At 36.6% G+C, this 25602-nt stretch overlaps 1 protein-coding gene across 1 annotated transcript in view; it reads left to right on the forward strand.

The window, feature by feature from the left end:
• The window catches only part of LRP1B (LDL receptor related protein 1B), a 2070111-nt gene that overhangs the window by 1474030 nt on the left and 570479 nt on the right, over positions 1–25602 (forward strand). Inside the window, exons 36-37 of the mRNA XM_081584839.1 lie at positions 12597–12731; positions 13313–13442. Of these exons, the coding sequence (XP_081440965.1) occupies positions 12597–12731; positions 13313–13442 (265 nt within the window). The remainder of the gene's footprint in view (positions 1–12596; positions 12732–13312; positions 13443–25602) is intronic.

Here is a 25602-nt window from a genome sequence, read left to right on the forward strand (position 1 = left end):
CAAGAGGGTGACTGATTCTTTGGGAAGACTGAAGGAGGCTTCTTGGTCATTTTGGTATCCCTTTATGATACAGCTATCCTTAAATAAAAAGCATCAATATACAGTTTAAAAAAATGCTTATCAGGAATTTGTTTACAAAAATAGAATCATTGTGATTTTTTCTGAAAGCTCAGAGCACATTTATATACTATGTTTTATCATGTTAGCTATGATTAAATAACAGTAAAGTCAATGGAGAAAATAATTATATCTTAAGATTCTTATTCATCCATCACCTCTGAATTATATGGTATGTATAGATATTTAAGACAACCATTGAGGACAGAAATTTTATTGATTCTTTAATAGTGTTAATAATAACTCTTTCCAAATTTGAAAAAAAAAATTGGCCTGTTCTTTAAGTATAATAAATACTGACAACTTCAACTAATCTTTAGAGCAAATTTTCTGTATCACTTTTAATAGTAAACTTAACTTTGCCTTCTGAAAATGTCAACACCGAAATCAGATTGATTATATTCTTTGCAGCCAAAGATGGAGAAGCTCTATACAGTCAGCAAAAACAAGACCAGGAGCAGACTGTGGCTCAGATCATGAACTGCTTATTGCCAAATTCAGACTTAAATTGAAGAAAGTAGGGAAAACCACTAGACCATTCAGGTATGACCTAGATCAAATCCCTTATGAGTATACAGTAGAAGTGACAAATAGATTTAAGGGACTAGACCTGATAGACAGAGTGCCTGATGAACTATGGACAGAGGTTCGTGACATTGTACAGGAGACAGGGATCAAGAAAACCCCCATAGAAAAGAAATGCAAAAAAGCAAAATGGCTGTCTGAGGAGGCCTTACAGATAGCTGGGAAGAGAAGAGAAGCAAAAAGCAAAGGAGAAAAGGAAAGATATTCCCATCTGAATGCAGAGTTCCAAAGAATAGCAAGGAGAGATAAGAAAGCCTTCCTCAGCGATCAGTGCAAAGAAATTTAGGAAAACAACAGATTGGGAAAGACTAGAGATTTCTTCAAGAAAATTAGAGATACCAAAGGAACATTTCATGCAAAGATAGGCTCGATAAAGGACAGAAATGGTATGGACCTAACAGAAGCAGAAGATATTAAGAAGAGATGGCAAGAATACACAGAAGAACTGTACAAAAAAGATCTTCACGACCCAGATAATCACGATGGCATGATCACTCACCTAGAGCCAGACATCCTGGAATGTGAAGTCAAGTGGGCCTTGGAAAGCATCACTACGAACAAAGCTAGTGGAGGTGATGGAATTCCAGTTGAGCTATTTCAAACCCTCAAAGGTGATGCTGTGAAAGTGCTACACTCGATATGCCAGCAAATTTGGAAAACTCAGCAGTGGCCACAGGACTGGAAAAGGTCAGATTTCGTTCCAATCCCAAAGAAAGGCAATGCCGAAGAATGCTCAAACTACTGCACAATTGCACTCATCTCACATGCTAGTAAAGTAATGCTCGAAATTCTCCAAGCCAGGCTTCAGCAATACGTGAACCGTGAACTTCCAGATGTTCAAGCTGGTTTTAGAAAAGGCAGAGGAACCAGAGATCAAATTGCCAATATCCACTGGATCATCGAAAAAGCAAGAGAGTTCCAGAAAAACATCTATTTCTGCTTTATTGACTATGCCAAAGCCTTTGACTGTGTGGATCACAATAAAATGTGGAAAATTCTGAAAGAGATGGGAATACCAGACCATCTGACTTGTCTCTTGAGAAACCTGTATGCAGGTCAGGAAGCAACAGTTAGAACTGGACATGGAACAACAGACTGGCTCCAAATAGGAAAAGGAGTACGTCAAGGCTGTATATTGTCACCCTGCCTTTTTAACTTATATGCAGAGTACATCATGAGAAACGCTGGGCTGGAAGAAACACAAGCTGGAATCAAGATTGCCGGGAGAAATATCAATAACCTCAGATATGTGGATGACACCACCCTTATGGCAGAGAGTGAAGAAGAACTAAAGAGCCTCTTGATGAAGGTGAAGGAGGAGAGTGAAAAAGTTGGCTTAAAACTCAACGTTCAGAAAACTAAGATCATGGCATCTGGTCCCATCACTCCATGGGAAATAGATGGGGAAACAGTGGAAACATGTCAGACTTTATTTTTGGGGGCTCCAAAATCACTGTTGATGGTGACTGCAGCCATGAAATTAAGAGACACTTACTCCTTGGAAGGAAGGTCATGGCCAACCTATATACCATATTTAAAAGCAGAGACATTACTTTGCCAACAAAGGTCCATCTAGTCAAGGCTATGGTTTTTCCAGTGGTCACGTATGGATGTGAGAGTTGGACGGTGAAGAAAGCTGAGCGCCGCAGAATTGATGCTTTTGAGCTGTGGTGTTGGAGAAGACTCTTGCGAGTCCCTTGGACTGCAAGGACATCCAATCAATCCATCCTAAAAGAGATCAATCCTGGGTGTTCATTGGAACGTCTGATGTTGAAGCTGAAGCTCCAATACTTTGGGCACCTCATGCGAAGGGTTGACTCATTGGAAAAGACCCTAATGCTGGGTAGGATTGGGGGCGGGAGGAGAAGGGACGGCAGAGGATGAGATGGTTGGATGGCATCACCGACTCAATGAACATGGGTTTGGGAAGACTCCGGGAGTTGGTGATGGACAGAGAGGCCTGACGTGCTGCAGTTCATGGGGTTGCAAAGGGTCGGACACGACTGAGCGACTGCACTGAACTGAACTAACTTTGCCTTCTGAAAATGTCACTATGCATCCAAATCAATATTAATTCTTATTATAAATAATTAATTGCTAGTGACTTTGAAAATATATAGCAATGCCAAATGTTTATTTTGAAGAAATTTTATACTTTTTTTTATTTCTTTGGATGATATTAATTTATATATTTGTCCTTTTATAGAGGAGAATCAGAATATTTTCTGTAATTTTACATTTATAAAGATGATGGTATATTAAACTCAAACCACATTAAAACTTCAAAAGTATACAAAATTGTCAAATTTATTATCATACTTTTTATTTGGCATATGGGATCTTAGTTCCCTGACCGGGGACCTAACTCACGCCCCCTACAGTGGAAATGTGGAATCTTAACTCACCAGACTGCCAGGGAAGACCCAACAAGTTAGTATACATTTCATTGTGTTATATCATACAGCCTGTATTTTTAGTTTTAATAGTTGATTATATACATTATGTACTAGGCATTGCATACTTTAACAAAGCATTTATTTACTTATCCTCATAGCCACGTTATTAGTCCCAATTTACATATTGGGAAACAGAACAGAAAGATTAAGGAACTTTAAAGTGCCTCTAAGTAATACAGCTGAAATCTGTAACTCAGGAAATCCAGCCATACTGTGCAAGCCGTTAATTATTATGCTACATTGCTTTCTTTAGTAAACTTCTTAAGGATTTTTCTTTTTTTTCCACCAGAAGTAACAAAGAAAACAAAAAACAAAAAACCTCCAGACATATTTGCTGGGAAATCCTCTGTTTTTAAGGTTTATATTCCATCTTTGTCTGACTTAACTAATTTGAGGTAGAATATAGAAACCAAACATTTGAAGAACAAGATTTCTGCCTTTTCCCTATTCAGAATTAACAGTGATACAGAACGTTAGTGTTTTCTGAAGTAGGATGATGGTTTCCTGAAAAAATGTCTGAGTGGGTGTCCCCCGAAGATTATATCTATTCAACATGCTGTCTCAATTTTACAGCTTCGTTTTGGATGCCTAAAACAGAATAAATTAAAACAATTTCTCCTTGGAGCTACTATCGGTCCTCTTATTATCTGAAGAAGACGGGAGTGTGACAGCACATTTGAGTTCTTGTATGCTACCTAAAAGTCAAAATTAAGCACACAAGGCTGTGAGAACTAACACAATGCATATGAAAAACAGCACATTGCCTATTGCTTTGAAGAGATAAAACAGCAAATGCTTAAGAAAATGTGAGAGATTTTTTTTTGTTACCCTGAGAGGAAACAGTTCAAAGAGGAAACAGTTCAACACCTGAAAATGGAATTGCTTTTATAATGAGTATGTTTAATGCAGATTTCATTCAGGACACAAAAGCTCAACAGGCATATATTTCTTATTTGATAAAAGAGTAATTTAAAAGAGAATGTACATTATCTAAGGTTTCATAACATTGTACCTTAAGGGGATTAAGATATCTAGAAACTTTGAAGTCTTGCAGATTTTATTTACTCACAAGATGAAGTTCTTACTGATTTGTTGCTGTAGGGAAATTGCCCATTAGAGTTTGTATTGATTTGCCTTTCTCAAAATAAAAGAAACAAATGTAATTCATTAGCACTTTACTGTTGAATCCCTTTTAATATGGAATATCAAGAACTTGGGTCACTTTTAACATGCAAAATGTCTGAAGAAATGATTCAAATTTAGAAAAGACTAGAAAGTACAACTTAATTCTTATCCGTTCCCAGGCATCACAACTGGCTGTCATCATCAATTAGGTTCATGATTCTTCCTGAAATGATTTTGCTGTCCCTCCCTCCTATTAACAAAGATAAGCCCATTTATTAAATTGGTTCTTGCTTTGAACTAGGTTTCTAGGAACTATATTGTGTATCTCTCCTAATCCAAATGTTACCTGCTCTTCAAAGATCAGTCAAAGCCTCACTTCTTCCATGAAATCTTTCCTAATGACCTTGACTTTGACCTTGCTTTCCTCCCAGTTTCTATAATATCATAGTTTGCTCCGGAGGTTTCATGTGGTGCACCATGAAGCAGAGTGTGCCAGAAACAGGGCATGACTGGAAAGTAGCAGCTGCTTTGGTGGTACTAAACCTTCTATTCAAACCTTCCATTTTTGTCAGACAACTTACTAGTTAAACCAAAAGTTTTCACTTAAAATGTGTTATTTTATTAAAAATTATTTACTTATAAAGAATATATATTATTACTGAATTATATAACTGAATACACTATAAAATATATACCCAAATAGAAATTTTAAAAGGATAAGGGACAAAAATGTCAAAAACAACAATGTTAACATTTCCTTGCATTGCTTTGGATTTTCTTAGTCATTCCCTACGGTGTGTATACTCAACTCTGATGTGACTTGTCTGTAATATTATGATTTGATGTGTTAAAATGTGTTATATATAATGTGTATTATATATAACATCCAATTCTAAAAATTACTTTATGGAGATTCCTAAAAATGTAGAAACTGAAATAAGATAAACAATTAAAATAGAAAAAAAATGAGTGCCAAGAGAAAAATTAAGGAAAAAAAGTAACATGAAATGAGAGATAAAATCATGTAGTAAAATTCTATAGAATTTTGGTAGAAGTGGACAGCAAATTAAACTTTTATATTTCTAATAACTGGTGCAGGAAGAGAAACAATCAATTTCAAGGTTCACAACGTCTATATAATTTTAAAAAATTCAAGCAAAAATATATACTTGTGGTATAGAACACAAACATAGCTCAATAAAAAACAGCTTATTGGGGATGGAGAAAGATCAAAACAAAGTAATCTTCCTATGAACTGCCTTATAATTTGACTTGAATCAGGCAGAGAGTGAAGAACAGTAATTTCTAACATATATGGGGCTAGTGGCCAATCACGATCAACTGAACAAAATTTTTTTAAAATTATTTTTCCAAGTTAAAGTCCTCCCTAAACTGGAGGGAAAAAAATGTCACCCCCAAAGCTATAATATAATATTCTGGAGGTTATATCAAGTTCTTTTCTCCCCTTGTCTCCTTGAAAATCCCTTTGGCAATGACCCATTAATAACAAGATTGTAATGGAGATTAGGGTGGGATGTGGTGGGGTGGGAGTAGCATTTTATAATAGAAATCTCCTTCTCAAGATACTTCACCCTGTTAAATAACTGTTTTTCTTCTTATCTGTCCCTTTGACAGGTTAACTAGTAAGTCTCAACCTGTACACTACCCTAGACTAAGCAATTTAAAAATCTCTGAGGTGTGGTTGTATCTTTAGTATTCTTTGAAAACTTCCCCAGGCAATTCTAATGGGTACCCATTTAAGAACCAAAAAAATTAGATTATTTAAAGGCAGACCTATTGCTCAGAAAGGGGGCAGTGATTAGAGATGGTTTCTTTCTGAAAAGTGGCTAATCAGAAAGAGGAGGGAATGATAAATTGAGACAAGAAGAGAAGCTGAGGATAAGACATGTCTGGGGCCCAATATGAAGCTGCCACTGGGAAAACAAATCCTGTGGTGGGTGTGGCTAGGATACCTTTTAGAATAAAGACATTTAATTTTCAGCTTTAAGTTTTTATGATGTGATAATAAATTTTTGTATCTCATGCTTCTGTGAATTCTATTGCACTGTCTGTATTGCAAGTTTGTATATATAGTTCTATGTATAAATGTAGGTGAGAGAGTAAGATATGAAAGTGAAAATGAAAGTGAAGTCGCTCAGTCTTGTCTGACTCTTTGTGACCCCATGGACTGTAGCCTACCAGGCTCCTCCGTCCATGGGATTTTCCAGGGAAGAGTACTGTAGTGGGCTGGCATTTCCTTCTCCAGGGGATCTTCCTAACCCAGGGATTGAACCCGTGTCTCCTGCATTGCAGACAGACGCTTTACCGTCTGAGCCACTAAGACATGGATTAAGGGAAAAAACTGAGTCCTGAATATGGACTGAAATGACACAGAACAGAAACAAAATATTACATTGAGACACATGATGGCTGGAAAATGCAGGAGTAATAGTATAAAGTCTCTTACAAAAATAAGAGAAGGTGGCTATTGAAAGAGTAAAAGACCAGAGTTTGAATTAGAGGGAACTGCCATATCTGTCAAAGTTTTAGAATGAAAATAAGTTTGGAGACCATTGTTTTATTTAAACTAGAGGAATTAATGGATTGTGTAGCCTTAAAGCAGCCTTTGCAAATGTAGAAACAATTTGTTTCTGGGTGTATCCCTTAAGGTCACTGCTGATAAGTAGTGAAAAAAAAACATTGTTTTTAATTTAAAAGCTAACGAACACATGGAGAATGCTTATATTTGATTTTTAAATGAGAAAGGTGTCTGCAACCAGCTCATATGAAAGTGGTAGCAAAGTCCAAGCGAGAGTTGGTGTTTGGAGCAAAGAACATTGTTCATTTTGATTCCAATAGTCAGTTACAGTGCAGGTTCACGATAAGCATTGATACCAAGAATTGTATTGGCTCCATACAGCCAAATCGTGTTTGTATATAACAACAAAACTAAAAATGTAACAACAAAGTCCTGACAGCTTTCTCTATAAGATAATAAAGAGTGTAGTTGGTGAAAATTGTTAAATAGCCACAAGTAAAAAATTCTCTAGAACCCAAGCCTGAAGTTTATCAGGAAACCAAAATACATTTTTTGTTGTTGTTGTTGTTATCTTTTATTTATTTATTTTTTGGCTGTGCTGGGTCTTTGTTGCTGCATGGGCTTTTCTCTAGTTGCAGTAAGCAGGAGCTACTCTCTAGTGGTGGTGCGTGGGCTTCTCGTTGAGGTGGTGGTGGCTTCTCTGACTGCAGAACACGAGGTTCTAGGGCATGTGGGCTTCAGTAGTTGCGGTACATGTGCTCAGCAGTTGTGGCTCCCAGGCTCTAGAGCACAGACTCAGTAGTTGTGGCCCACAAGCTGAGTTGCTCTGCAGCATGTGGTATCTTCTCAGACCTGTGTCTCCTGTGTTGGCAGGTAGATTCTTTACCACTGAGCTACCAGGGCAGCCCCAGGATATACATTTTATAGAATTTTCCATTAAGTTAACTTTGGGGATTGAGCACAATTGTCCTTACTTTCAATGTATAGGATAGAGTATAATGGATTCAACAAAATGCAAACAAAAAAATTTGGGTAGGTAAACTGAGCTCATCAAAGTTGTAAATTTTAGTATCTAATGTCCTTAAGTAAATTTTTTGTAAATGAAATTTTATTGAAATATAGCCATGCCCATGTATTTACATACTTTTATTTATTTTTATTGACATACAGTTGATTTACAATATTATATTAGTTTCAGGTATATAGCATAGTGATTCAATTTTTCCACAAATCATATTCGATTTAAAGTTATTACAAAATAATGGCTATATTTCCCTATGCTGTAAATACATCTTTGTTACTTAATGTATTTTATACATCCCAAACCCCTACTTGCCCTTCCGCACCGACTTCTCCCCAGCTGGTAACTACTAGTTTGTTTTCTATATCTGTGAGTCTGTTTCTGTTTTATTATATACATTTGTTTGTTTTAGATTTCATGTGTCAGTGATTTTAACATTGAGTATTTGTTTTTCTATGTCTGACTTATTCAACTAAACATACCACTGTAGTCACTTGCCTTTTATTCAATAAGGTAAATGCTATGAAACAAGGTAGATAAGCTTGGTGGCTAGTTCCTGGAAATCAGAATTTTTAGAATTTCTTGCATGTTCATCTGTTCTAGGAGGTCTTTATGGTTGAGCCAGCCATATATGGAGCGGGTGGTGGAACTCAACAGTAGTTATAGAAAGTCTATAGAGTAGATTCTTATTTGGGGGAAAATTATTTCAGATAATTAATGCATATTAAAGTAAGCCCTACTTACTAAAGTTGTCCTATGACTCAAATATTCTACCTGTGTTTATGTACGTAACAAAAATGACACTGTATGTCTGTTACAAGACATGGATGAGAATATAACATGAAATCTAGTGTGTTCATGACAGGTGACCAATAGTGTTAATTAGTCATAAGAAAATAGACCACTAACTATAATTGTTATTACCTTAAATTACAAATTTTACTTTCCAGTTTTACAGTTATATTATACTTTATTTATTGTTATATGTCATAGGATAGTTAATTTTAAAGTCAGCTCCAGAAGAGAAATCTATGATTTCAGGAGTAAAATCTATGTGTTCACCACTGTACTTATATGCCTACATGGATGCTTAGCATTTACTAAGTATTATGTAAGTATTTGCTGAATGGACATAATTAGAGTTAAAAAATCATATTTTAGAATAAGTATTGGAGTACAGTTATGATAATCGTTCATCCTTATCTATTTTTATATGTATTTCCATTTTATATCTTTCAAGTTTGTCATAAGATTTTTGTCATCTTTCTTCCTGATTCTATTACTAATTAAAACATTCTTGACCTAACTTATGTTTATTTAGTTATACTCCTGGGTATTAGAATACATATTCTTATATCTTAGTGAAATTATTCCACTTAGAGTGTAGAGGTATAGAATATATATGTTAATATAAGGAAAGGAGAATTGGATGTGAATGAGTGACTTAAATCTTCTATCCTCTTGGTCCTTCTTAATACATCACTACATGATTGATTTGCTTACTAATATCCCAAATATACAGCATAAAAGAATATAAGAAAACATCTCAGTTATTCAGTGCTCTAATCCAGTGGATTTGACCATTTAGAGATGGTCTCAGTGTTACAAATTAATCTATTATTCATATATTGAATATTCATGAAGTATCTACTACACATGTAACTGTTTTGGTAAATACTAAGTCACTTGCAGTCCCTGCCTATCACATATCTCAGACAATTTCTAAGAAATGCAGAGATGCAGTTTCAAGTCAATATAATAATAAAGTATGTGTAAGATAATATGGTATATGTGTGAAAGAATGCTTTGTGGTTATACTGAATAAAATTTTGCAGGACTGGCAAAGCTATTAGAGAGTAATAGGAAAAAGTAAGAGTCAATTATGTATTTAGTGTCTTTTTTATTCTAATACCTGTGAAGATTGCTGTCAGTGTCTTCTTTGAACTCATAAAAACACTTGTCTTAGGACTTCCCTGGCAGTCGGGTGGTTAAGACTCAGTGGTTCCAATGCAGGGGGCATTTTTTATCCCTGATGAGGGAACTAAGATCCCACATGTGATGTGGCCAAAAAAAATTTTTTTAAGCCTCTTATCTTTACTACTAATATGCTGTTCATGCTATACTATTGTCAAGTGTTAGTAATTTTTTAATGTGCATACCTTCTGTTCCTTACTTTATAAAGTTTCTCATGTACAAGCTTTGTCTCCCTTAGTTGTGTCTCCTTTCAACCAGTCTTTGGATTACACATCACATGAATTCATTTGTTAATCAGTTATTTACTCTGACCTTAGTATGTACTAGGCACTCTTCTAGGTGCCAGGGACGAGACCTTGAACAAAATTAAGTCCCAGCCCTCAAAGGGATTATATTTCTGTGAGACAAGACACATGCTAAACAAACAAACCAGTAAGTATCAAATGTGTTTGACAGTAATACATGCTGTGGAGAAAAATAGGTCTGTAAGGGAAATGGAGCATGACAAGGAAATAATTTCTATAGAGTAGTCAGGGCAAGTTTGAGTAAGAAGGGAAATATTTGAATTAAGACAGAGCCATGCAAGTAGCTAGGGAAAGAACATCCAAGCAGAAGAAAAAGTGATGGAAAGAAATTTAGACTGAACAGTATTTGGTTTGTTTTAGGGAGAGGAAGTTCTTGTTACTAAAGCGGGAAGTGGAAGGATAATAGGTGAGAGAGAGTTGAAGGGTGAGGGTGGATCATGAAGGATGGTCTTGGGAAGGAGCTTTACTTTTACCTTGAATGAGATGGAAAATGATTAGAATACTGAATGAAGAGTAGAGAAATTATCTTACTGAATTTGAATAGGGTGACAATGGACCCTCAACAGAGAAAAGGCTCATGAGGAAAGGGAAACCTGAGGCAAAAGTGGAAGTTGGACTTAAGTTAGAGTCTTTTGCAGTACTTCAGGTAGGAGGTAATAATGACTTGGATTACATTCTAATTTAGACAGCATGAGAGTGGTGAGATGAGGGATATGATTTTAAAGAATAAAAAGAGCTAAAATATTTGGTAATAGATTGAAGATGAGAGTAGTTGGTGATGAATTAGATGTGAAGTGTGAGGAAAAATTATTAAGGACAGCATGAGGTTTTTAACCCAAGAAACAAAGGATGGAGGTGCCCTTCATCATACCACCATGGCAAGGGGAGCTGCCATGTGGAAGACTGAGAGAGAAGCTTGTTTCAGGTAGAAACCCAAAATTTGTCTTTCACAGTCAAGATTGCCTTTTCTTATATTCCAGTGGAGATACAAAATAAGTAATCAGCTATATGGGTCTAATGTTTGCAGAAGAGAGTTGGGCTCTTCATATAACACTTACGTATTTATGCAAAAGTAGTGCTTATTTTTGTTGATCAATTCATTCCTTAAATCATGAAAACATATCAATGGATACTTTAACAAAATGGGAAAGATGAAACAAGTCCTTACTTTCCAGATATGTATATGAGAATGGTATCTCTGCTCTGATTCAAGCATGTATCTGACTAAACCACTGTTGCAAACAGGGGCTGTTTGGAATTTTTCCCCAGATAGGTAATAGAATTTACACTATATTTCATTTGAAGCAGAACCTCCAAACTTACTGATAAATGGCTTTTTTATACTAATTGCTTTTTCTTTATTTCCATAGCCTGTCACTGTGCCAGATGGAAATTATATTGGTCTTAAAGGATTTGTTCTTCATTAGCCATGTAGGTCACAACACAAAAACTTACTTACTTGGTAGCAAATTTATTATTTAGTGATTTGTCCCCAGTGTCTTTCTGGTGGCTGTATTTAGCATCATTGATCTATAATTGCTACCCTTTATGCATATGCATGCACATATATTTCATTTATAGTCTTCAGATACATTTTTCATTCAAATATTCAAAAAGCACTGTTATTTAAAGACTCTATGATAGCACAGAGCCATTCTTCAAGTGTTCTTAAGCTCATTTTTACAATGAGAGTTTGAAAAAGAATGCATAGGGTTTGTAGTTGACATTTGGGAAACTAATACCTCAGAAGGAATAATTGGATGATAAGGTACTTTTAAGAATTTATACATTTTGAATGACTTTATGTTTAAAATACCCTTGACATAATTGAAATGTCCTGTTTCTTTCCACTCTCTCTCTAATTTGAGTCTTTGTTGATTATCTCCAGTAGTATTCTTATTATATGACATTAGAACAGATGTTACAAGAAACACTGTGGTCCAAAATAATATGGTATGATATCAAAATTGTAAACTCATGGGAGATAAGTATTTATGAGTTTAAATGAATAGGAAAATGAAAAAAATAAAAAGGATGTAATAGACTATTTGCACATATATTTTAAAAATTCTTTGAAAAACATATTTGACTAGGTTTTCTCATGTGGTTTTAATATCTTTCTTATCTTTTAATGAATATCTTTTAATGAAGAACACTTATACTCTGGTATACCCAGGATGATAATGGTCAAACTGCTGATGCAATGTGCTCCTAATACATATATCTCTGATGCTATAAAAGATTGAGGGCAGGAGGAGAAGGGGGCAACAGAGAGTTAAATATTTTGATGGCATCATCAACTCAATGGACATGAGTTTGACCAAACTCTGGGAGATAGCGAAGGATAGGGAAATCTGGCTTGCTGCAGTCCATGTTCAAAGAGTTGGACACAACTTAGTGACTGAATAACAACAAATACATTTATCAATACATTTTATAGTGTATGTGTGTTTGTCTGTTTGTTTTATCAATAGAAAATGATACCATCTACTGGACAGACATGGGCTTCAATAAAATTAGCCGAGCTAAAAGAGATCAAACTTGGAAAGAAGACATCATCACCAATGGCTTGGGAAGAGTAGAAGGAATAGCTGTTGACTGGATTGCTGGTAAAATCCATGGCTTTCTGTTTTTGTTTTAAGCCTATATTGTTAGGGGCTCAATATGCTTCATAAAAATTGTTTCTGAGTCATCACAGGTTTTTGTTTTTTGCTTTTTTTGTACTTCTAGCCACAGGGATAAATGGTCTCTTTTGCTTTTGGTTTCACTCTTTCTAATACTTTTGAGCCTTTGTATACATGTTTTTATGTAGAAGTAGATTACGTAGTATTAACTTTGCTCAACTCTCCTGAGAGTCCCATGAGGCTGGTAAAAAGGTGTTCGAAGTTGTCTTTTGCCTGAAGTCATTAGAAAGTGAAAATAGAGCTTTTTTTCAGGTGAGAGAAGTTTCCATTTATTTTTAACACAAAAAAGTATTATTATATGGGTTAAACAACAGATGTGTGAAATTAAGAAGTATTTACATATTAGTTCATTTATAGCTTTCTGCTTAATGCACTTATTAAAAAAGAATATAGGAGGCAAATTATTTCTTAATGGTCATGTGAATGTTCAGAAAGTTAATTTTAGCTATAATTAATAAATAAATTTTCTCACAATTATATTATAAACATTTCTGTATTTCTTCTAGGTAACATATATTGGACAGATCATGGTTTCAACTTAATTGAAGTGGCAAGACTCAATGGCTCTTTTCGTTATGTAATTATTTCCCAAGGCCTGGATCAACCAAGATCTATAGCTTTGCACCCAGAAAAGGGGTAAGTTTAACATTTACATATATTTGGGGATTTTAGGTGACTCTTTGAAAGTTTCATTAAAAGAAAAATCTGTACGTTTATATTTATTTTTAATCATAATGTTTTAAACAAATTTCAGTATCTTACCTAACTGGAAGGAAAAGTTTGTTTTCAGTTTGTCATGTGTATTTCAGTACATATTTGATGGGCTTACATTTATTATGTGTATTTATTTATTTATGGCTGCACTGAGTCTTCATTGCTACCTGCAGGCTTTCTTTACTTGAGGCAAGTGGGAACTACTCTCTACTTGCGGTGTGGTGGGCTTCTAATTGCAGGGACTCTAGGGTGCCTGGGCTTCAGTAGGTATGGCGCGCGGGTTTAGTTGCTCCAAGGTATGTGGAATCTTTCCGGATCAGGGATCGAACCCTTGTCCTCTGCATTGGCAGGTGATTCTTAACCAATGGACCACCAAGAAAGTCCTTATGCAGTTCTTTAATGTGTGTGTAAATTCAAATGAGTACACCAATGCTTTTCTAGATTATTCATTTAAAGTTATTCCCTAAAACTGTTTACATGTTTGGAAGTCAGTTTTTTTTTGGCTGAATGAAGTAACCATCTGATAGCCAACCTTGTTCTTCAGTATTTCTAAAGCTTCAGTTTCCATTTCTGTATTTATAATTGTTATATCAACATGTTCATCCCAAGCTTTTTTTTCTTCTTCAAGTTACAGATAAGTATGTCTACCTGTCTTATTGAAGTTCCATTTTTCCATTTGGACAATCACACTCTACAGTCTAATTAAAATTCCACAATCTGAGTTTCTATTAATAGTTTCAATTAAATAAACTGAGTTTCTATTACTAGGGGAAAATCTTGAGATGAATTTCAAAGAGACAATATGACATTTTTGGTATCTCTCTCACATATCCTATGTTCAGTATACCAGGAATCCTGTTACCTTTGACTTCAAAATACATTTATCCTTTACCTACTTCTCCAAGTTTTCATTGTTTCCATCCTAGTCTGAGTGTAATCACTCTTGCCAACATTTCAGGATTGTGAATTACCATCTTCTATCCTTGTATTCCTACAGTCTATTCTTCATGTCACAGCCTAATGATCCTTCTAAAATGTAAGTGGCAGTAACTTCTTTGCTCAGAATTCACCAGTAAGTCTTTTTTCACTCTGTTTAAAAGTTTATAACAAACATTAGAGTGTTGTTGTTGCCTTTTAATGACTAAATCAAGTCTGACTCTTTTATACCCGATGGACTGTAGCCCACCAGGCTCTTCTGACCATGGGATTTCCCAGGCAAGAATATGGAAGAGGTTGCCATTTCCTGGGCTACCCAGTTGGCTCAGGGGTAAAGAATCCACCCACAATGCAGGAGACGCGGGTTTGATCCCTGGGTCGGGAAGATCCCCTGGAGGAGGGCATGGCAACCCACTCCAGTATTCTTGCCTAGAGAATCCCATGGACACAGGAGCCTGGTGGACTACATAGGGTTGCAAAGAGTAGAACATGACTGAAGCAACTGCACACACGCATGCACACCATTTTCTTCTCCAGAGTATCTTCCTGACTCAGGGATTGAACCCAAGTCTCCTGCATTGGCAGGCAGATTCTTTACCACTGAGTCAACAGGGAAGCCCAGAGTGGCATTACTTCCTCCATTTTACAGATAAGGAAACTGATATCACAATTAAAATATATTACTCTGTCATTAACTTGACGTATGGGAGAGTTATATTTTTCTAAACTTCAAAAATTATGCTGCATTATATATGTATGTATATATGTGTGCTGTCTGTTACATATATACATATAAGTATTACAGAAACTAATAACCAAAAATATTAAGCATATAAGAAAATAGGCTTAACAGATTTAGAAAAAAGTTATAATAAAAATTTAAAGACTAGAACCATAAGTGAAAGAGAGAATAAACAATAATGAGAAAATGCTGGAAAAGCTAGAAGTTTTAGAAAATATTTGAGTTGGGTCTGACTTGTCCGGTACATTCTCTTGCCTACAATTGCATATTCATGGACACTTGCCAGTACACATTAAGAATGTTGAGGGAAGGTATAATTTTGTTTAGTTCCAAAAATAAAACACATGACTCAATTTAATGTGTCCACATCACACCTGTAAACTTGAATATAAAATTTCCTCTTCCAGTGTGATGGTGGCTCAGATGATTAAGAATTTGCCTGCAATGCAGGAGACTCTGGTTTGATCCCTAGGTCAGGAAGATCTCTTGCAGAGGGTAATGGCAACCCATTCCAGTATTCCTGCCTGGAGAATTCCTTGGACAGAGGATCCTGGTGAGCTACAGTCCATAGGGTCACAAAGAATCAGATATGACTGAATGACTAACACTGACTAATGCAATGACATTTTTAAAATCTCTTTTTCATTTATACCTTATAATAAAGCAGTGAATCAGTATACCCTCAATGGAAAAAATAAACCTGATCAATTGTTGGACTCTATGTAACTATTTTGAAGGTTCGGTTCAGTTCAATCGCTCAGTCATGTCTGACTTTTCGCGACCCCATGAATTGCAGCACGCCAGGCCTCCCTGTCCATCACCAACTCCCGGAGTCCACCCAGACCCATGTCCATCGAGTCAGTGATGCTATACAACCATCTCATCCTCTGTCGTCCCCTTCTCCTCCCGCCCCCAATCCTACCCAGCATCAGGGTTTTTCCAATGAGTCAACCCTTTGCATGAGGTGGCCAAAGTATTGGAGTTTCAGCTTCAACATCAGACCTTCCAATGAACACCCAGGATTGATCTCTTTTAGGATGGATTGATTGGATCTCCTTGCAGTCCAAGGGACTCTTGAGAGTCTTCTTCAACACCACAGTTCAAAAGCATCAATTCTTCGGCGCTCAGCTTTCTTCACCGTCCAACTCTCACATCCATACATGACCACTGGAAAAACCATAGCCTTGACGAGACAGACTTTTGTTGGCAAAGTAATGTCTCTACTTTTCAATATGCTATCTAGATTGGCCATAACCTTCCTTCCAAGGAGTAAGCGTCTCTTAATTTCATGGCTGCAGTCACCATCAGCAGTGATTCTGGAGCCCCCAAAAATAAAGTCTGACACTGTTTCCACTGTTTCCCCATCTATTTCCCATGAAGTGATGGGACCAGATGCCATGATCTTAGTTTTCTGAACATTGAGCTTTAAGCCAAATTTTTCACTTTCCTCTTTCACCTTCATCAAGAGGCTCTTTAGTTCTTCTTCACTTTCTGCCATGAGGGTGGTGTCATCCGCATATCTGAGGTTAATGATATTTCTCCCGGCAATCTTGATTCCAGCTTGTGTTTCTTCCAGCCCAGCGTTTCTCATGATGTACTCTGCATATAAGTTAAATAAGCAGGGTGACAATATACAGCCTTGATGTACTCCTTTTCCTATTTGGAACCAGTCTGTTGTTCCATGTCCAGTTCTAACTGTTGCTTCCTGACCTGCATACAGGTTTCTCAAGAGACAGGTCAGATGGTCTGGTATTCCCATCTCTTTCAGAATTTTCCACAGTTCATTGTGATCCACACAGTCAAAGGCTTTGGCATAGTCAATAAAGCAGAAATAGATGTTTTTCTGGAACTCTCTCACTTTTTCGATGATCCAGCAGATATTGGCAATTTGATCTCTGGTTCCTCTGCCTTTTCTAAAACCAGCTTGAACATCTGGAAGTTCACGGTTCACGTATTGCTGAAGCCTGGCTTGGAGAATCTTGAATATTACTTTACTAGCATGTGAGATGAGTGCAATTGTGCGGTAGTTTGAGCATTATTTGGCATTGCCTTTCTTTGGGATTGGAACGAAGACTGACCTCTTCCAGTCCTGTGGCCACTGCTGAGTTTTCCAAATTTGCTGGCATATCGAGTGTAGCACTTTCACAGCATCACCTTTGAGGATTTGAAATAGCTCAACTGGAATTCCATCACCTCCACTAGCTTTGTTCGTAGTGATGCTTTCTAAGGCCCACTTGACTTCACATTCCAGGATGTCTGGCTCTAGGTGAGTGATCACACCATCGTGATTATCTGGGTCATGAAGATCTTTTTTGTACAGTTCTTCTGTGTATTCTTGCCACCTCTTCTTAATACCTTCTGCTTCTGTTAGGTCCATGCCATTTCTGTCCTTTATCGAGCCTATCTTTGCATGAAATGTTCCTTTGGTATCTCTAATTTTCTTGAAGAGATCTCTAGTCTTTCTCAATCTGTTGTTTTCCTCTATTTCTTTGCACTGATCACTGAGGAAGGCTTTCTTATCTCTCCTTGCTATTCTTTGGAACTCTGCATTCAGATGGGAATATCTTTCCTTTTCTCCTTTGCTTTTCACTTCTCTTCTCTTCCCAGCTATCTGTAAGGCCTCCTCAGACAGCCATTTTGCTTTTTTGCATTTCTTTTCTATGGGGATAATCTTGATCCCTGTCTCCTGTACAATGTCACGAACCTCTGTCCATAGTTCATCAGGCACTCTGTCTGTCAGGTCTAGTCCCTTAAATCTATTTGTCACTTCCACTGTATACTCATAAGGGATTTGATCTAGGTTATACCTGAATGGTCTAGTGGTTTTCCCTACTTTCTTCAATTTAAGTCTGAATTTGGCAATAAGCAGTTCATGATCTGAGCCACAGTCTGCTCCCAGTCTTGTTTTTGCTGACTGTATAGAGCTTCTCCATCTTTGGCTGCAAAGAATATAATCAATCTGATTTCGGTGTTGACCATCTGGTGATGTCCACGTGTAGAGTCTTCTCTTGTGTTGTTGGAATAGGGTGTTTGCTATTACCAGTGCATTCTTGTGGCAAAACTCTATTAGCCTTTAGGAACACATATAATTTGAACGTTATGAAATATAGATACACAGGAAATGGGTTTGTTTGAATAATTTCTTCCAATCATATTTATAGTAAGTCCAGTGCTTCACTTTATTCAAGAGAACTCCTTTGCCTGGTCTATTATTGATTTATGCAGTTCAATTTAATAGGCCTCTTGCTGCTAACTTATCAATCTTTAGTTTTCTCTTGCATATCTTTTGAAGCTGAGTTTCGCCCTCAAGTTGTTATTCCAGACCTTCTTTCATTAAGTATATTCTGTACAGTCATCTTAGCATATAACTACATCTACTTCTCTTTAGAATGATTGAAGACATCAGGCAAAAACCCTGCATATACTTCACTGTTTTGTCAGCTTAAGCGCTAAGCCCAGCCAACAAGGTCATGTCAGGATGTCTCCATCTCCTCCTCAGCCTTTAATTCAGTACATGTTGACAAAATAGGGTGACAGATGATGTGAAAGAGACCAGTAGACACTGTAAAGTATGACGATATAAATAAGGTGTAGCTTTTGTTGACAATGAGTTTTCTGTTTAAACTTTTAACCAAGCACAAAATTTTGTTAAAAAATTAAGTAATATAAAGTAGAACTAATATGGAAGCACCAAAAGACTATATTGATATAACTCAAGCTTAAATCTGAACCTAAATTTCATGTTAAAGTGAAAATTTTTATACAACTATTAAAAAACTACATTAAATTTTCAGAAAACTGAGATAGCTTATGACTGATGTAAGTAGTAAAAGTGAGGGTAGTAGCAGCTGTGGTGATGATTAGTAGACACTTTATTGAGGAGACATGAAGAAGGAATGTTTCTAGAAACATATTATATGAAGAAGAAATAAAATAAAAAATTAGTAGTGGCAAAGCAAAGGCCATTGCCAAGAGCAAAAGTATATAAAGGACATGTAGGAAAAAGTAGTTAATGTAGGTGGAAGATAAGTTGGGGCCATAAAATTGGCAATTGGATTCCCCACATTTTAGAAATATCATGATGACTCCATCCCCAGTTTACCAAGTGAAACACAAACTGGTCCTGGATCCTCTCTCCTAAGCCTTCCCCATGACCCCAGAGTATCCACATAAGCAGAGATCAGAAGTACATTGAAGTTGTTGCATTCTTTAAGAAATTCTGAGGAATGGTTCTTTATTCTTCCAAGAAGGATGTTATGGAAGAAGAGGAAGGATTCTTTCTCTGCTCTCAGATCAAGAAAGAGAGACAACCAGAGACCGATATATAAGTGGGAAACTAAAATAAATATAAAAGTTGTAAATGGAAAAGTTGTGTGACTTTTTTACTGCAAGTTCTTAAGCCAGAAGGAGTCAGATCAAAGCTGGAAAGAGGGAAGAAGATTTTAAAATAGATATGAGATATAAGTTTGGACTTAGAAAGATCTGGTCTTTTATGCATGAGAATTAATCTTTTTTTTTTTTTTTTATAAATTTATTTATTTTAGTTGGGGGCTAATTACTTTACAATATTGTAATAGTTTTTGCCATACATTGACATGAATCAGCCATGGGTTTACATGTGTTCCCCTTCCTGGACCCCCCACCCACCTCCCTCCCCATCCCATCCTTCTGGATCATCCTATTGCCCCGGCCCTGAGCCCTTGTCACATGCATCGAACATGGAATGGTGTTCTGTTTCACATATGATAATATACATGTTTCAATGCTATTCTCCCAGAAGGTCCCACCCTCACCTTCTCCCTCAGAGTCCATAAAATTGTTCCATGCATCTGTGTCTCTTATTCTGTCCCGCATATAGGGTTATCGTTACCATCTTTCAAATTCCATATATATGCATTAGTATACTGTATTGTTGTTTTTCTTTCTGGCTTACTTCACTCTGTATAATGGGCTCCAGTTTCATCCATCTCAGTAGAACCGATTCAAATGTATTTTTTTTAATGGCTGAGTAATATTCCATTGTGTATATGTACCACAGCTTCCTTATCCATTCGTCTGCTGATGGACATCTAGGTTGCTTCCATGTCCTGGCTATTGTAAACAGTGCTGCGATGAACATTGGGGTACACGCGTCTCTTTCAATTCTGGCTTCCTCGGTGTATATGCCCAGCAGTGGGATTGCTGGGTCATATGGCAGTTCTATTCCCAGTTTTTTAAGGAATCTCCACACTGTTCTCCATAGTGGCTGTACTAGTTTGCATTCCCACCAACAGTGTAAGAGGGTTCCCTTTTCTCCACACCCTCTCCAGCATTTATTGCTTGTAGACTTTTGGATAGCAGCCATTCTGACTGGTATGAAATGATACCTCATTGTGGTTTTGATTTGCATTTCTCTAATAATGAGTGATGTTGAGCATCTTTTCATGTGTTTGTTAGCCATCTGTATGTCTTCTTTGGAGAAATGTCTGTTTAGTTCTTTGGCCCATTTTTTGATTGGGTCGTTTATTTTTCGGGAATTCAGCTGCAGAAGTTGCTTGTATATTTTTGAGATTAATTGTTTGTCTGTTGCTTCATTTGCTATTATTTTCTCCCATTCTGAAGGCTGTCTTTTCACCTTGTTTATAGTTTCCTTTGTTGTGCAAAAGCTTTTAATTTTAATTAGGTCCCATTTGTTTATTTTTGCTTTTATTTCCAATATTCTGGGAGGTGGGTCATGGAGGATCCTGCTGTGATTTATGTCGGAGAGTGTTTTGCCGATGTTTTCCTCTAGGAGTTTTATTGTTTCTGGTCTTACGTTTAGATCTTTAATCCATTTTGAGTTTATTTTTGTGTACAGTGTTAGGAAGTGTTCTAGTTTCATTCTTTTACAAGTGGTTGACCAGTTTTCCCAGCACCACTTGTTAAAGAGATTGTCTTTTCTCCATTGTATATTCCTGCCTCCTTTGTCGAAGATAAGGTGTCCATATGTGCGTGGGTTTATCTCTGGGCTTTCTATTTTGTTCCATTGATCTATATTTCTATCTTTGTGCCAGTACCATACTGTCTTGATGACTGTGGCTTTGTAGTAGAGCCTGAAGTCAGGCAGGTTGATTCCTCCAGTTCCATTCTTCTTCCTCAAGATTGCTTTGGCTATTCGAGGTTTCTTATATTTCCATACAAATTGTGAGATGATTTGTTCTAGTTCTGTGAAAAATACCATTGGTAGCTTGATAGGGATTGCATTGAATCTATAGATTGCTTTGGGTAGTATACTCATTTTCACTATATTAATTCTTCCAATCCATGAACACGGTATATTTCTCCATCTGTTTGTGTCCTCTTTGATTTCTTTCATCAGTGTTTTATAGTTTTCTATATATAAGTCTTTTGTTTCTTTAGGTAGATATATTCCTAAGTATTTTATTCTTTTTGATGCAATGGTGAATGGTATTGTTTCCTTAATTTCTCTGTTTTCTCAATATTGGAGTATAGGAATGCAAGGGATTTCTGTGTGTTAATTTTATATCCTGCAACTTTACTATATTCATTGATCAACTCTAGTAATTTTCTAGTAGAGTCTTTAGGGTTTTCTATGTAGAGGATCATGTCATCTGCAAACAGGGAGAGTTTTACTTCTTCTTTTCCTATCTGTATTCCTTTTATTTCTTTTTCAGCTCTGATTGCTGTGGCCAAAACTTCCAAAACTATGTTGAATAGTAGTGGTGAAAGTGGGCATCCTTGCCTTGTTCCTGACTTGAGGGGAAATGCTTTCAATTTTTCACCATTGAGGATAATGTTTGCTGTGGGTTTGTCATATATAGCTTTTATTATGTTGAGATATGTTCCTTCTATTCCTGCTTTCTGGAGGGTTTTAATCATAAATGGATGCTGAATTTTGTCAAAGGCTTTTTCTGCATCTATTGAGATAACCATATGGTTTTTTTCTTTCAATTTGTTAATGTGGTGTATTACATTGATTGATTTGCGGATGTTAAAAAAACCTTGCATTCCTGGGATAAAGCCCACTTGGTCATGATGTATGATCTTTTTAATATGATGTTGGATTCTGTTTGCTAGAATTTTATTAAGGATTTTTGCATCTATGTTCATCAGTGATATTGGCCTGTAGTTTTCCTTTTTTGTGACATCTTTGTCTGGTTTTGGAATTAGGGTGATGGTGGCCTCATAGAATGAGTTTGGAAGTTTACCATCTTCTGCAATTTTCTGGAAGAGTTTGAGTAGGATAGGTGTTAGCTCTTCTCTAAATTTTTGGTAGAATTCCGCTGTGAAGCCGTCTGGTCCTGGGCTTTTGTTTGCTGGAAGATTTCTGATTACAGTTTCGATTTCCGTGCTTGTGATGGGTCTGTTAAGATCTTCTATTTCTTCATGGTTCAGTTTTGGAAAGTTATACTTTTCTAAGAATTTGTCCATTTCTTCCAAGTTGTCCATTTTATTGGCATATAGCTGTTGGTAGTAGTCTCTTATGATCCTTTGTATTTCTGTGGAGTCTGTTGTGATCTCTCCATTTTCATTTCTAATTTTGTTGATCTGATTCTTCTCCCTTTGTTTCTTGATGAGTCTGGCTAATGGCTTGTCAATTTTGTTTATCTTCTCGAAAAACCAGCTTTTAGTTTTGTTGATTTTTGCTATGGTCTCTTTTGTTTCTTTTGCATTTATTTCTGCCCTAATTTTTAAGATTTCTTTCCTTCTACTGACCCTGGGGTTTTTCATTTCTTCCTTCTCTAGTTGCTTTAGGTGTAGAGTTAGTTGATTTATTTGATTTTTTTCTTGTTTCTTGAGGTACGCCTGTATTGCTATGAACCTTCCCCTTAGTATTGCTTTTACAGTGTCCCATAGGTTTTGGGTTGTTGTGTTTTCATTTTCATTCATTTCTATGCATAATTTTATTTCTTTTTTGATTTCTTCTGTGATTTGTTGGTTATTCAGAAGTGTGTTGTTTAGCCTCCATATGTTGGAACTTTTAATAGTTTTTTTCCTGTAATTGAGGTCTAATCTTACTGCATTGTGGTCAGAGAAGATGGCTGGGATGATTTCAATTTTTTTGAATTTACCAAGGCTAGATTTATGGCCCAGGATGTGATCTATCCTGGAGAAAGTTCCATGTGCACTTGAGAAAAAGGTAAAATTGATTGTTTTGGGGTGGAAACTCCTGTAAATATCAATTAAATCTAATTTGTCTATTGTATCATTTAAAGTTTGTGTTTCCTTGTTAATTTTCTGTTTAGTTGATCTATCCATATGCGTGAGTGGAGTATTAAAGTCTCCCACTATTATTGTGTTATTGTTAATTTCCCCTTTCATACTTGTTAGTATTTGCCTTATATATTGTGGTGCTCCTATGGTGGGTGCATATATATTTATGATTGTTACGTCTTCTTCTTGAATTGATCCTTTGATCTTTATGTAGTGTCCTTCTTTGTCCCTTTTCACATCCTTTATTTTAAAGTCTATTTTATCTGAAATGAGTATTGCGACTCCTGCTTTCTTTTGGTCTCCGTTTGCATGGAATATGTTTTTCCATCCTTTCACTTTCAGCCTGTGTGTGTCTCTAGTTTTGAGGTGGGTCTCTTGTAGACAGCATATATAGGGGTCTTGTTTTTGTATCCATTCAGCAACCCTTTGTCTTTTGGTTGGGGCATTCAACCCATTTACATTTAAGGTAATTATTGATAAGTATGATCCCGTTGCCATTTACTTTGTTGTTTTGAGTTCGTGTTGAAACATCCTTTCTGTGTTTCCTGTTTAGAGAAGATCCTTTAGCATTTGCTGGAGAGCTGGTTTGGTGGTGCTGAATTCCCTCAGCTCTTGCTTGTCTGTAAAGCTTTTGAATTCTCCTTCATATCTGAATGAGATCCTTGCTGGGTACAGTAATCTGGGTTGTAGATTATTCTCTTTCATTACTTTAAGTATGTCCTGCCATTCCCTTCTAGCCTGAAGGGTTTCTATTGAAAGATCAGCTGTTATCCTTATGGGGATCCCCTTGTGTGTTATTTGTTGTTTTTCCCTTGCTGCTTTTAATATTTGTTCTTTGTGTTTGATCTTTGTTAATTTGATTAATATGTGTCTTGGGGTGTTTCGCCTTGGGTTTATCCTGTTTGGAACTCTCTGGGTTTCTTGGACTTCTGTGACTATTTCTTTCCTCAATTTAGGGAAATTCTCAACTATTATCTCCTCGAGTATTTTTTCATGGCCTTTCCTTTTATCTTCTTCTTCTGGGACTCCTATGATTCGAATGTTGGGGCGTTTCATATTGTCCCAGAGGTCCCGGAGGTTTTCCTCATTTCTTTTGATTCTTTTTTCTTTTTTCCTCTCTGCTTCGTTTATTTCCATCATTCTATCTTCTAACTCACTTATCCTATCTTCTGCCTCCGTTATTCTACTGTTGGTTCCCTCCAGAGTGTCTTTTATCTCCTTTATTTCATTATTCATTCTATATTGATTCCTTTTTATTTCTTCTAAGTCCTTGATAAACATTTCTTGCATCTTCTCAATCTTTGTCTCCAGGCTATTAATCTGTAACTCCATTTTGCTTTCAAGATTTTGGATCATTTTTATTATCCTTATTCTAAATTCTTTTTCAGATAGATTCCCTATCTCCTCCTCTTTTGTTTGGCTTTGTGGGCATTTCTCATTTTCCTTTACTTGCTGAGTATTTCTCTGCCTTTTCATCTTGTTTAGATTGCTGTGTTAGGCGTGGCCCTTCTGTATTCTGGTAGTATGAAGTTCCTCTTTGTTGTGGAGGTTCCTCACTGCGGTTGGGGTTGGACAGGTGGCTTGTCAAGGCTTCCTGGTTGGGGGAGCTTGTGTCGGTGTTCTGGTGGGTGGAGCTGGATTTCTGCTCTCTAGAGTGTAATGGAGTGACCAGTATTAATTTTTGAGATGTCTATGGATTTGGTGTGCCTCTGGGCAGCCTGTATATTGATGCTCAGGTCTATGTTCCTGCGTTGCTGGAGAATTTGCGTGGTATGTCTTGCTCTGGAACTTATTGTCTCTTGGGTGGAGCTTGGTTTCAGTGAATTTATGGAGGCTATTGGATGGTCTCTTATTAATTAATGTTTCCCCTGGCTTTCAGTCTTATTCTTGCAGTAGCCTCAAGACTTCTCCTTCCATACAGCCTCAATAATAAAACTTTTAGGTTAAAGGTGAAAAGATTCTCCACAGTGAGGGATACCCAGAAAGGTTCACTGAGTTACATGGAGAGATGAGGTGGGGGGGGTGGGTTGAGGTGACCAGGAGGGGAAGAGGGGAATTCAAATGTGGAGAGAGCAATCTAGCCAGTAAGCACTTCCCTCTGTGCTTTCCACAGTTTGGAACCCTCAGAGTGATTCACAGAGATACATAGAGAGGGGGGAGGAAGGTAACAGAGGTGAGCATGAGTAGAAAGGGAGGAATTAAGAGGGGAGA

The sequence above is a fragment of the Giraffa tippelskirchi genome, chromosome 3, assembly GCF_054371585.1.
Source record: "Giraffa tippelskirchi isolate mGirTip1 chromosome 3, T2T-mGirTip1v1.2.pri, whole genome shotgun sequence".
Classification (NCBI taxonomy): Eukaryota; Metazoa; Chordata; class Mammalia; order Artiodactyla; family Giraffidae; genus Giraffa; species Giraffa tippelskirchi.